The sequence below is a fragment of the Aspergillus bombycis genome, assembly GCF_001792695.1.
Source record: "Aspergillus bombycis strain NRRL26010 chromosome Unknown contig00001, whole genome shotgun sequence".
Lineage (NCBI taxonomy): Eukaryota > Fungi > Ascomycota > Eurotiomycetes > Eurotiales > Aspergillaceae > Aspergillus > Aspergillus bombycis.
The window spans coordinates 667,842-680,946 of NW_019170003.1; the positions used below are offsets into that span (position 1 = coordinate 667,842).

General features: G+C 47.8%; 4 protein-coding genes across 4 annotated transcripts; 1 reads left to right on the top strand and 3 right to left on the bottom strand.

Annotated features, from left to right (window-relative positions):
- Positions 1-63: 63 nt before the first annotated feature.
- ABOM_000250 (RTP1/Tango6 family protein) lies at positions 64-5,060 on the bottom strand (the record flags this gene model as incomplete). Its single annotated transcript, XM_022527380.1, has 5 exons — positions 64-2,854; positions 2,907-3,489; positions 3,548-3,623; positions 3,984-4,858; positions 4,913-5,060. The coding sequence occupies 5 exons, from the start codon at positions 5,058-5,060 to the stop codon at positions 64-66; spliced, it is 4,473 nt and encodes a 1,490-aa protein (XP_022394747.1).
- A 1,086-nt stretch (positions 5,061-6,146) lies between these two features.
- Positions 6,147-8,351, top strand: ABOM_000251 (transcription factor; the record flags this gene model as incomplete). Its single annotated transcript, XM_022527381.1, has 5 exons — positions 6,147-6,199; positions 6,251-6,379; positions 6,441-7,083; positions 7,132-7,638; positions 7,692-8,351. The coding sequence occupies 5 exons, from the start codon at positions 6,147-6,149 to the stop codon at positions 8,349-8,351; spliced, it is 1,992 nt and encodes a 663-aa protein (XP_022394748.1).
- A 472-nt stretch (positions 8,352-8,823) lies between these two features.
- ABOM_000252 (transmembrane transporter) lies at positions 8,824-10,775 on the bottom strand (the record flags this gene model as incomplete). The annotated part of the gene is made up of 5 exons (XM_022527382.1): positions 8,824-9,823; positions 9,924-9,983; positions 10,035-10,428; positions 10,501-10,562; positions 10,621-10,775. 5 exons carry the CDS (start codon positions 10,773-10,775, stop codon positions 8,824-8,826), a joined length of 1,671 nt encoding a protein of 556 aa, XP_022394745.1.
- Positions 10,776-11,721: 946 nt separating this feature from the next.
- Positions 11,722-12,857, bottom strand: ABOM_000253 (uncharacterized protein; the record flags this gene model as incomplete). The annotated part of the gene is made up of 5 exons (XM_022527383.1): positions 11,722-11,935; positions 11,994-12,178; positions 12,239-12,291; positions 12,476-12,794; positions 12,837-12,857. Coding segments are annotated over 5 exons (792 nt in total), but the record flags the coding sequence as incomplete, so codon positions are not given.
- Positions 12,858-13,105: the final 248 nt, after the last annotated feature.

The following is a 13,105-nucleotide window of genomic DNA, read 5'->3' on the forward strand; positions in this document are numbered from 1 at the left end:
TTTGCTAACAGTAGAAACGTCTTATCGTAATGTACACCGGTGTCTCGCAAATATAACAGTGGCTCATTCAATTTCTTCAATCCTAGGCCGTCCACTTTCATTTCTTCCTGCAAGAGGATCGATTTGAAGGCCAGCGATTCGGTCCCCCAGTTCCACGCTTGGCTCATTCTGACCTTCTCTACCATGAGCTCCAATTTCCCACAACAACGACTTCTCTACCCAAGCCTCCAAACTTTCAATTAGCACACGAATATGGCCACGGACAATGGTGTCTGTTTCGCGGCTCTCGACAAATGTGAGCGACCGCAGCATATGCGGGATATTACCTATAGTCGAAGGCCCACGGCTGCTGGCATTCTCACCCTTCCAAGACATACCATCATCCGTAAGTGAGAACCCAAAACCGAGAGCTTGACTTCCTCGAGCCTCACGGGTAGTATCGAGGGCCTTAAGGATGTCTAGAAGCAGGACAACACTTGCTCGTCGGAGAATTGCGGACTCAGGTTCTTTCTCTAGGGTAAGGGTCGCAAGCGCAAGGTCAACAGCCGATGAAGCCACTGAAGGTCCAAGACCAGCAATATTAGTCTGAACCGCAGTCGCCAGGATGGACAACGCAGATGCACGAACTCGCAGGTCATCCGGTTCCTCATCTGACGACGCACCCATAGCCCAGGCGGCGATGATATTGGCGGAATAGACAGCTTGTTCAGGAGACTCAGACTCTGAATCGTCTTCTTCGCCTTCTTGTATCTTTGTTGCTGATGTGGGTGAGGAGATCTTCCAGCCTGATGGCATTGCAGGTTCCTTATTTCGCCGTTCTTCGCGCTCCTTCTGTCGTTTTTCTTTCTCGAGTTGTTGTTTGCGGCGCTTTTGGGTCTCCGGCTTTTGTGCTCGTCGCCCTGCGACTGCAACTATACCCTCGCCTAAAATCTTCGCGGTCTCTCCGGTTAATGCTTCGCCGAGGTCTTGGACAGTTCGTAATAGGGACTCTCCGAGCTTGAGTCTCTGGTCTACACTAGCGGTTTCATTTCGGTCTGTGTAACGGTCGACTAGTGTTTTAACGACTGTACGTGGGTGTCTCGAGGCTAATGTGCCAATCAGTTTGATTGCATTCAGATAGATGAACTCGTCATTAGCCGCAGTTTCGGACGGATCTGTTATGATAGATAGAAGAAGAGTTAACGTAGACGGTATGTCGAGGACGGGAGAGGCTTTTTTAATCAGGTCAGAGAGAAGCGAGAACCCTTCAGCTTGGACTGGAGGGAGATCGGAATTAAGATTGGTCAGGGCTCGGCGATGTGTTTCAAAATCAGATGTTTCGGAGTATGGCCGTTTCTGGCTCTGTTCTGAGGGTGACGTGAGATGGATTTCTAGAAGCATTGAGGAAGTCGTCCCTGGTTTAGCAAGTGACGGGGGAAGGTAAGGGATCAGTTGGTCTAGTCGTGATTTGAGATTTTCAAGGACCGGTAGAGTATCCTGTGATGCCGAGAACTCGGGGGATGCAAGTACTGTGGATAGTAAACTGAACACGGCTGGTAGGGATTCGGTTGAGTCTGATTCTTCTCCGTTGCCTTGTTGTGTATTTTCTTCCGTAGGGACAATGTTCGCCAGCGAGGAGAGTGATACCTTGCCGCTTCCTAGATCACCATCCTTCTTTCGTGTACTTGTGCGATTGAGCTCCCCATCTATGATCTGCTTAATAAGTTCGAGTACTCTGAGAGGCCGACGAGAAAGGATATCTTTGAAATTCTCTAGAAGAGTTTCTGCCAGTTTCGCGCTAACCAGCTTGCGTTCCATGCTCTCGGCCTCATTCGCGGGGCCGAGATGAGACTTATTAAAGGATCGTTGATTACCCGGAGATTGAACGAGCCAGCTCTCGCTCACGTATAGAAATATATCGCCGGTGCGCTCTTCGCTGCTAGGATCAGCTCCCAGTAAGCCGACAAAAAGCTTAGCCCGAGATTGTAGAGTGTCTAGAAGTCGTACAATATTCAAATGATCTGACTTGGCAGTCTCGCGCTTAACCAACGAGACCCCATGGGTTGGAACCATACTGTAAGTCCAGGCGGAACCTCCATCCCAGAGTAGATGATCGACCAACTTTTTTAGAGGCTGTTCTCCGACCGATATAGCGAAGTACGTTTGTAACACTTCCATAATCTTCTCATTAAGAGAAGTGTGCTGTTTCTCTAAAGTAAAACAAGCCAATCCCCAGAGCGGAACGAGTATTGGGTAAACAACTCTCTTCACGAGACTTGGGTTCGGGGGCTGAAGAACCAAACTTCTCAGCCTATTAACTGCCACCACCAATAAGGATTCAGGCACAAGAACTCGGTCCGGCAAGTCTTCACCTTCAACTGAAGATAGCATCACCCAGTTCCTTGATGAATTATCCAGTCCAGCGGTGAGTGTCTTGAACAGCGGTTCCAGGAAGATAGAATGGCCTATAGTTCCGGGTGCGCCATAGGCACGCTTGCATAAGACCCCATTGCCAACCACGTATGCCGCAGTCTTCTTCAAATCCGGATCATCTCCATCAATCAAGGTCAATAGCTGGGGCCCGATGATCGAAAAATAGTGCGTTGGGTCCATGCCCTGCGGTACTGAGGATAGAAGGCGCGATGCCTGCATTATCGCCTGCACTGTGAAGTGTGGGCCATTAGACGTCTGATCCTGAGACTCCTGTCCTAGCGAAGGAGCAAGCTGTGAAGCTAAGAAGAGTATTGTTTGCAAAACCCCGTCGTGACGCAAAGGGACCCGTGATATTTGACTAGAAACTATTGATTTGAACCACGGAGCTGTATCCGACTGAAGGAAGCTGGACAAGGTGGACAACAAAACCGGGCTGGGTGTTCTACGGTTCTTCAGTATATGTAAATTATGAAATAAATTTGATCAAGACATACTCTTCAACTACCTTCACGAGCACATCATGGTAGCGCTGTTGTTTATCTTGGGACAAATGTTCTGCATTCGAGGCTAAGTCTGAGGCCGCACTGATTATATCGCTTAAGATACGGCCACGAATGACAGGTTGTATACTGGATCGTTCATCGCAAATAATGTCCGAAAGTACGGACATTATGTGTTCTAGAAGTACTTCATTTTGTGGTTTGTTATCCGTCGGCTTCTGTGGTTGATGAGCAATAACACCGGCCGGCAATACAGAAATCACTCTTTGCTGAAGAGGAATTCCCGCCCCAGATGAGAGTGATGGATAAATTCCTTCTAGAGAAATGAGGTCCAGAAGGGCATGTAACAGCCTGCGTCGCTTTGCGTCTTCCAAAGCGGCATCTTCCGACTCGCCTCTAGGTTGCGGATGTTCTGTGTCCTTTACTGGAGCAACAAACGCAATATGGATACGTGTCAGTATGTCTAATGCTCTCCCGACAACAGTAGCCCTTGTTGAGTTTTCATCTAAGGCTTCATCTATCACGTCCCCGCTCAATATCTTGAGTAGTGAGCTCCCGCGGGACTTTTGGAGCTCGTCTTGTATCTAGTTAGCGTATCAAGTCAAATTAAGTTTTCTTACTTCGTGGTTGCGTACCCTTTTGAAGGACGGGGTTTAGAAAATTGCCTGCGGCATTAAACGCTTCTCTTAGCTGCTGCGTATCGCACATGGTCTACTTATAGATAGGAAAAAGTTCCCATCCAGGTATTGTCATTTTTTGTCTACCGGTTTACTTGGACATTGCTTATGCAGCAAATGGCGATGATCTACACGTGACTCTCACACTAGCCTCTTGTGTAGCTTACTCATCAGGACCGCTCATTCATGGAATTTATGGCATCATACCGGATACGGCTAGCTTCTTTTCAATTCAATGTATTTGTAACGGAACCGTCAATGATATTCTCGACGTCCTGCTCCGCTGCTCTTCCACTAGAAAGTGTAGTGATATTTTCAACGAATATGTTCTTGCAGCGAGGCAAGAATAAAAGGTTGGGGTGGAAGGAAGATGACTGGGGAAAGTGACGGGTACCTCCAATGTTGCAGCGTACTCAATATCTGCTACAGGGAGTGCTTGGCATGTATTGCTCCTAACACCAGGGTCTCTTCGCCAATGTAAGAATACTGGAGCGGCTGCTTTTAGGTATAGAGTGTGCCCATGATAGTCGCTATGCTTGTCCCACGTTGACGGCTCTGTTAGATCCGGTAAGTCTGACCACGGTGTCAGACCAAAGCTAGTGAGAGCATTCAACTCGGGCTGTATACAGGAAAGTTTTGGTAAAGGGAACCCTGCAGTTGTGCTGTATTTCAAACTGATTCTGATGGGCAACACAGCTGACACCTCCCTTTGATCTATTGACAATTGCGTAGGTGTCTGCGCAGACAAAAGTCCAAGACGTTTTCGGCAAAGGCCCTTGGTGATGTATTTTTGTTGGCTCAGGCAGTAGAACGTGCTATTCTCAGGGACTAAAAGCGGTGCTCGCTCAAGGCGTGGTGAGCCAATATGCACAGCCTGCGTCCAGTCTCCGACAGTAGTCCACATGCCATGCTTTTGGCTTTTCATGACGCTAAATTTGATGTGGTATTGAATGGCTATTGCCCTGGCGGCCATGTCTTCTGTTAGCTCATCATCAGTCTGTGAGCTCTTGCCAAAGCTAGGAGGTAACTGCAGGTGTTCCCATTGAAACTGTTCGTGGCGGTGATGCTTTTGACAAACATGCGGCAGCAATTCTGCAGGAACGACAAACTCGAAAGGCAGACGATATTCTGTGTCTATCTGCAGTGTCTCGGCTTTCTGACATGGCATATCATGGAGTGGCTTATCCATTTGAAGAAAGGTCTTGGACACCGTAGGCTGGGGAAGTGGTATGTTGGTTTCATTGGTGTCCACGCGCACTACAGTTTTACCTATATTAATTATTAACTATCAACGTCCTATCGATAGGAGTATTCAGTGAGTACCTTCAAAAGATAGGCGTAGCTGATGTAGGGCAACTTGTCTTCGAGGAGTAAATAATACAGTTCCTTCAATTCTGTCGCCCGGTATATAACTTCTGGTGCTGTCCACTAGAGAGATTTGCACCTTTGCGTATGGTCGCTTAAAAGCCATTATGCCCATGCGCTGTTTGTTGAGCTTTTTGCTTGATTTAGCAACGAGCGACTGCATTTGACATTTACAACTATTATATAGGAATTTTCACTCCTTTTGACCTTGTTCACCCCACTCGTTTCAACGGAAAAGATTGTCTTTGCAGCTTGTCGGTGACTTTCCGAAAAGCCGATTCGAGATCTCCCACAACCTTGCTGGTCATAGCCTGCACCGTGCTTATTAGTGAGGCCCTAATTGTAATATGCTATGATACTGAAGCTATAGTCGTTTTGTTGCGATTGCCACTAAGTTGTCGAATACTTTAACCTGAGTGGAGATTGCCTCATCATACTTACTGCAAACCTGAACCCTAACATGTACATTTTGTGAAAGCCAACGTAAGTTTCAAATCAGTCAGCCATGCACATCCAATTTATCTACGATTTCAGCGTTGGTGGCAGCTACCAAATCCTCAAATACCAAATTGTGCTTTTCTGAAGCATTGTAATTTGTGTCGCTTTTTTACCTGTCTGGGGGGTTCGCAGCCGGGGTTGTTCCATGGTCAGTCCTGGAGTGGTCTGCTTGAGTATAACCGTAAAATATATAGTTTAATTAACCACGTATCATGGGATGCAAGCTGCTGCAGAGTTGAGTATTATTTTCATGAGTGCAGTCCTTGCAGTTTTATAGAAACTGTGGAAGGGTTTAATTCTACAAACGCGGTGATATATATCTCGGGTATATATACATGGATTGAAGTAGGCCATGGTACTAATAGTGACGCACCACTCAAGCTCACTCCTTTTCTTCTAGACTTTTGTTTATTCTCCGCTTTTCAGCCATTCCTATCTAACCTGTTGGATACTATGGCATCAAATGTTGATATTAAATATTTGGCTTTCATTACTCCGTACGGAGTGCTTTTCTCAACTTTCCATCGGCATCCTGACAGGTTGCCGGGGAATGGATGATTAAGCGGTCCAAGTTTGCCTCTCGGCGAAGAAGCCGAATCCCGACCAACTGCATTCGTACTCAACTCGTCCAGTTACTGTGCCTACAAACCGATCGATAGAGGGATCTTGTTAGCCGAGCAATCATTTGATCCATATGCCTGTTGTTAGAAATAACCCTTGCGGGCGCAACAAGAAGAAACCTGTCGCGTACGTCATGTGGTCCACAAAACCCTGAACATCGTTCTGATCTCTGTGCAGCTGCCACCGATGTCACTCTCACAAGGTCAAATGCTCCGGCGAACAGCCTTGCGCTAGATGCAGCCAGGCCGGATGTGGAGACGAGTGTCAATATACCTTACGTGATCGGAAGCTCAAGGTTAATGAAAGGTAGTACACTTCCCATTGGTTCTCGGTGGCCTTAGGGCTTAATCTCATACTCATCTTACAGTTATATCGACCAACTTCTCTCAGAAAACACCCGGCTGAAAGAGCAGATTCGTACTTCATACACACCCAACCCTTCTCCGGCAAGTACTGCAGACACTGCAGCACCACCTCCAGAATCCTATCCTTCACTCCAAAATCCTCTGTTTGGAGAGCGGGCTTGGTTCTACCCGTATGACTCGACTGCTCCTCCAATCTATATGGGGGATGCTGCCTGCACCGCATTTGCAACGCGGTTACGGCAGTTTCTCACAGAGGATCCGAATACAGCCCATGTTGCACGTACTCAATATACTCCTGAGTCTTCCTTGTTGGAAGGTGAATCTCAATGGCCTAGCCTTGCTCAAGCCCGCTTATTAGTCAAGATTGCTTTCAACCAACTTAGTCGTGTCTATCATTTATTCTTGCGCAAGTCCACTCTCGAGCAGCTGGAAAGTCTATATCGCCTACCATCTTTGCGAGATGACCCAGCCTTAACATGCAAGTTCTTCTCTCTTTTTGCTTTGGGCGAGGTCTACTCCTCGCGGTCGATTTCGTCGCCAACCAGCCGAGTGCCAGGGACAAGGTACTATGTGCGTGCGATGGGGATAATTCCAATTCTACCGGAAAGACCGGGCATGGTCCACGTGGAAAGCTTACTCCTGCTGGTGAGTATCGTCATCTATCTTTGAACGCATACTCTAACTGTAAACCAGTCATTATACTCATACTTCCTGAATAGACGGCACTCTGCGTACATGCTAGTTGGAAGTGCCATGCGCCTGGGGTTATTCTTAGGGCTCAATCACAATATTCCGGCTCGGCAATGCACGGATCCAACCGAACGCGAACACCGTGTGCGCCTTTGGTGGGCTATCTACATCTTTGATCGCATGTACACATCGAAAATCGGCCTACCTCTCCAGATTCGCGACGACGATATCTATGTCGACCTCCCAACGGTGGTTTCCAGTCCCGACGCCGAAGAGCAATTTTCAGATACCGCATATCTGGTGTCTAGCATCCGTTTGGCCCGTATAGTCGGACAGATTGTGGAGAAAATCTACACCCGCAAGCCACACCAGGAGTCCTTCCTACAACGAGAGCAGCAGTTACTACTCGCATTGCAGGAGTGGGTTCAGTCTCTGCCAGCACATATCAAATTACCGGCTGTAGAGACTCCTCAGAAGCACGTCGTGTCTCTCCACTTGCAATTCAACCAGGTAAGTCTTGCCACACAAGTAATGTCTTGAGGGATGTCACTGACATGAACAAGTGCGTCATATTAGCCACTCGTCCGATTCTTCTCCACGCCTTATTCCAACAACGTGCCCACCGCGACAATCACGAAGACACCCCGCAGCCAGTCATCACATTGAGCGAGGCATGCATCCACGCCGCCCGGCATTCTCATACCCTGATAATTGAGGAGTGGGTAAACGGTTCACTGCCAATGTACGGGTACTTCTACGCACAGTACCTCTTTTCCTCCGCTATCATCCTGGTGATGTCAGGTCTTCTGGCCTCGATCGGCACCACAGCCGATCTAGAATTCCTCGAGACAGCTATAGAGATCCTCCGGCGAATGAAAGACCATGGTAATCTTGCTGCTGCAGAGTTTTACGAAAACCTGAAGCGAGTAAAGCAGTGTTTACCGAGCTGTGCTGGAAGTATCGGTATCCCCCATGACGGCCGCGGTTATACGCCTGAGCAGTCCCGTCTCTCAGTCGGAGGTGCTGCAAATATGGACCACGTCTTAGATCCGACTGCAGTTCCTGTTGCAGGTCTCACTACCGAAATGGCGTTTCTGGAACCTACAATGCAAGACTTCCTAGGCAGGACAAATAATGAGATGGACCTGATAAACCCGGGGGTGTTCTCGATAGAAGAGGCTACTGGCATAGATGCTTGGCCCGCTACATTCTGGACGTCATGAGTCTCCACTTGTCTCTAATATTCATGCTTTTAGTCTATTCAACAATGAATCTGAACAACCAGCATATGCAAAGTCGGCCAAGCGGGGAGCCAACACCGGACTTATCCCTGACTGACACAGACTATTCCGAATGACCTCCGGAGGCAGCAAAAGTGTTAAACGGCGAACAGCCGAAAGAAGCCCTGAATAAAGTCCAGCATCAGCCCTCCAGAAGAAAACAGGAGCACCTGGAAGCGACAGCAGTGACGGTGTGCTGTTGACAAGTATGTCCGCTTCTACAGGTAGAACCGTTCGAGGAGGCGAAGTATGCCAAAGGGGTTGAAACAAGCCCCTCGTAATATTGTCAGAGATTCTGCCGATATAATGCGTTGTTATAAGTGTAACAGGAACAGTTACATCCACCCCGAATGGATATTAATGAATATCTCTGAACTTGTGGCCTCGTCATTTCCTATCCAAAATTCAACAAGATTTACGTCTCCGACCACTGATGGAATGTCGAGTTCCTAGTAAGCCTCCGTAGCCTTTTACCACAGTAGTACACTGGAACAGCAAACAGCATCGGCCCCATAGTCAAAGCGAACTCCACCATAGCAGGAGCAATAAGACCTTTCCTCGCACCCAAGGGTGGAACCCAATAACTCATACTAAACCCGATCGTATTTTTAACAACCGTAGCAACGACCATGATCTCCCCGGACATGGGCTTATAGCAGTCCACTGCGTATGCAACAGCAATAGTCGGCACAGTAGTGACACTGAGCCCGGTGAGCCCGTACCCGAAAACAAGGATAATGGGCCATGACCACTGGTGCTGATACCCTAATCCCCCAATAACATTTCCGATGGCAGTGGTGATGAAAAAGGGAATCATTGCTGGAAGACGCATCTCTGCCTCTCGAATGCCTCGATTCCGACGGGTCGCTTTGTCGGCTACCCAGTCTGAAAACGGTCCTGCAGTGAGCAGCCCTATCGTTCCACCGACGAAGAAGGCAAAATTACTATATCCGACAGCCCCCGAGGAGAAGTTGTAGGGTGGTGCAGCTAGGACGGCAGATTCCGTCAGGTTGAAGAAGAGAAGTAGGTTCGCTGGGCCTGCGACGTTTAAGCCAGCCCAAAATATGATGGGGTAGAAGAATGCGCGAATGGGAGAGAAAATGTCGCGGATCAAAAAGCCTTTCCAGCGAGGGTCGGGCTTCTGAAAGAGCATGAACTGCTTCTTGGATGGTCGTCCCTTGCCGTATTGCGAATCGGTATCGGAAGTTTCGGTGTCGTTTGGTGCTTTAATCGATTCGTGTGTGTCGTGCTTTTTTGTATTTGTCGTCGGTGCTGGCTCGTCTACAACTTCTGTTTTGCCTCCGAGGGTCGCCGCTGAGCGTTGGTACTTTGTTTCGGGGAAGAATAATACAATGGTGATGATATTGAAGGCTGAAAGAGCCAGGGATAGCCAGAAAAAGCTTCGCCATCCATGTCTATAATTGGGTATTCCCTTAGCTGTGGTCACATATCTACAACATAAGATGGTTCATTTGAAGGAAATTGAGATGTAAGCAAATGGGAATGGGTCGTCACCTTTCTGCAATGTTACCCGCAATCACTGGTCCCAAGAATAAACCAAAGAAGTAGGACGTACTGCTCTTCAATTAGCTCCCCTGTCATGGAGCAGCATAGGGTGAAACTAACAAATAGATACCGGTCCACAATCCCCTCTCATGCAGGAAGAACACATCTGCAACCACTTGCATCATAATACTCTCTGTCGTAGCAGTCGTAAGACCATTGACCACACGCGCTGCCAGAAAGGCCCTATGCGAAGTAGCAAGAGCCTCCCAGAGTACGGTAAGGAACGTCAGGGCCGCCAAAGATATACTAGCCAATCTTCTCCCGAATATGTTTGAGAACGGAACTATGAGAAAGTTCGCATAGCCTAGACCGAGAATGCATCCTCCTGTTAGAAGGCCAAGTTGGGTTTCATTGAGGCCCCATTCCTTGCCCAACAGTGGAAACATGGGTGCCATTGATAACGAGGATTCGACCGCCACGAAGACATAAAGAAATTGGGCGATGATGACCAGATCTGTTTCTCATCCATATATTGTTAGAGCATTTATTGGCCTTTCAATGCATTTGGACAGGATAGGGAGCTAACATTTCCAAGCTGGTGCCCAGTTGAGCGGATCGTCACTATTGTTCGAAGGCTGTGGAATGAGACTGAATAATGTCAGCTGCGAGTAAAACGCATCCCAATCGAGCTGGAGATAACCCATACATAGTGTCACTCCCTCTGCCATGCTTCAAATGACGATCCTCGGCGTCGCGTAAAACATCTGTTCCCGGAACGATGTCTACTTGCATATCGGCCGCGCCCATGGTTCCACCTCCGCTACGGTGGATGTTGTTAGTTGCCATAGCAGTTTCTTTCATGGGTTGATGTGATATTAGAAAGGCGGAACAAGAACTGGCCAGGAACATCAGATGTGAGGAGAGAATAGTGACTCTAGACGCAAGGGGGCCTACAGATCAACTTTTTTCCCCACGAAGAATGGAAGGGATTGACTTGCAGATAGTACAGCTTATCTGAGCTTACAGAACGACCGTTTGGTCGCATTTTGAATAGGGTTCAAATCAACCATGCGGTCGGACATTAAAAAGGTCGAAGACCGTCTCTGTGGGTGGGCTGTAGCCATGACTGGCGTGGAAAATTAAACAACCCTGGTTCATAAACGATCCCGACCACACTTCTATCCCGTTTGATGACGACCGTTATTGGCGCAAAGTGCGTATTGTGCTTAAAGCGGGTTTGAGGGCGTATGCACTAATGGGTAGGGTACCCAGATCCTTGTATACATTATATTAGCTTTTTATTGCTGTGCATGACTAGTTTCCGATTGGCCTCCCGTACCCGTTCCCGGCTCAACAGCCAGAGTACGAGTTACACGCAGTGCGACACTGCATTCACTTCGCGTCTCAGTGTCTTGTGCAACGATTGACGTGGCCTCCTTTACATAAAATGATACATATGTTGGCCAGTCCCCTTTAGTACAGCCATATATTTCGGAATATGTGGGAATTCTATCGGACCTGGCCCAAACATTACTATTTACCTAGTAATATGAAGTAGTACGTACTGCCACGGTGACCATCGATTAAATATTATACCATAAGATTATGCGCATATCCAGTGGCACCATTGAGAACCACAGTCCCATCATATCCTTTCGTGGGGAAGTACCTGCCTGTAAGGGTTCCCTTGCTCTCTCGACCCTGCCGGCACTTCGTATGTTAAGCTGATATCGGTTGTCTTCACGATTGTACCATCCTCGACCAACAGGATATTTTCTTCGCTTCCCTTCCCATTGACAGTGCTCACCAACAGGTCCGTCCCGTGGGGATGTGGCTTAGGTGCTTTTGGTGTGTGTTTGGACGGGCGGGAATATGACTGTAATTCCGTCCCATCGCGGCTATGTTTATTATATCGCCCAGTTGCCGATCGTGCGCTGGTCAGGATTTTGTGGAACATTATCATCAGGAGAGGACGGATTGGAGGAATGCATCCGACAATTAGGATAACCCACATCTCCGTTCTAGTATACATGAGTCAGCGGTGCAATGGTTCACGACTATCTTGTCGATGAGACTTACTCATTCCATGTAATGAGCTGCGACAAGTAGTCTATTATTGATGTCAGAAGTATAAATGAATATATATAGTGCCCATTCGATTCGACGGATTGGTGGTAGGGTAACTTACACGTTACATTCTCGGTCTTCGAGAGCACGCGGAGGTAGGTTGTTTTGACAATGGAACAAATGCATGCGCTTGTATTCTATCGTGAGCAAGTCGCTTGTCTTTCACATTACAGAACCAAGGGATGCAGTGCTCTTACATCACTCCCAATCCCATCAATATGCAGAGCCCAGTCTTCACTGGCAATCTGAGCTGTACATTCCAGAAAAAGCTGACCGGGTACAAGGCAAGGATAAGATCGCACAGAGCAGACCAACCTAGAAGATGCCAACGAAGTCAGTCTCAATCATTTCCACCATCCCACGGACTGGAAAAATTATACCCCCTTGGAAAAAAGCACAATTCTGAGTCCGGAGATAATCACAAGTCCCCGGACGTCTGTCATCCCATAGCTTGCTTAACGGTTGGCACTGAGTCAAAACTATGATTATAATAATCACATTGATCACAAGATTGCTGAAAGCCACTATCCATAGTATCGCAACTTTCCAGCGGTCCTCGGGGCCATGGAGATGCTGCAGAAAGGCCACAATGGCTAGCTTCCCCATCGCAATAGCGAAAAGAGCCGACAACTGATTCACCCAGCTCCATTTTATGGCCATCGCGGCTTGATCTTTTGTCAGGATTGTCGCATCTTGACCGAGGCCGTGGAGGATGCTCAGAGTTAACGCGATAAGACTCTCGGTACCAACAGCCTGGAACCATTTGAGGATGTGTATCCCGGTTAGTCTTCAAACCTTTTTTCTTTGGGGTGTCATATTCGCACAGAGAAAGGGGTGTGTCATACAAAGGTGAAAAGTGTTAGATATAAATCTATCCGGGTGCGCCGCGTGATTCGCAGTGTCGTGTATACTCGTGCCAGCAATAGGGAGAGAGCAATGGCGAATTCCACCCAAGTAAAAATCAGGAGAGTCGGGCCGTGACCGTCCACTGAGTTTACCATATCTTCGAAAAAGATTCAAAGGAAAGGAAAAGTGATAGGAATGAAAGTGAACAATATGACATT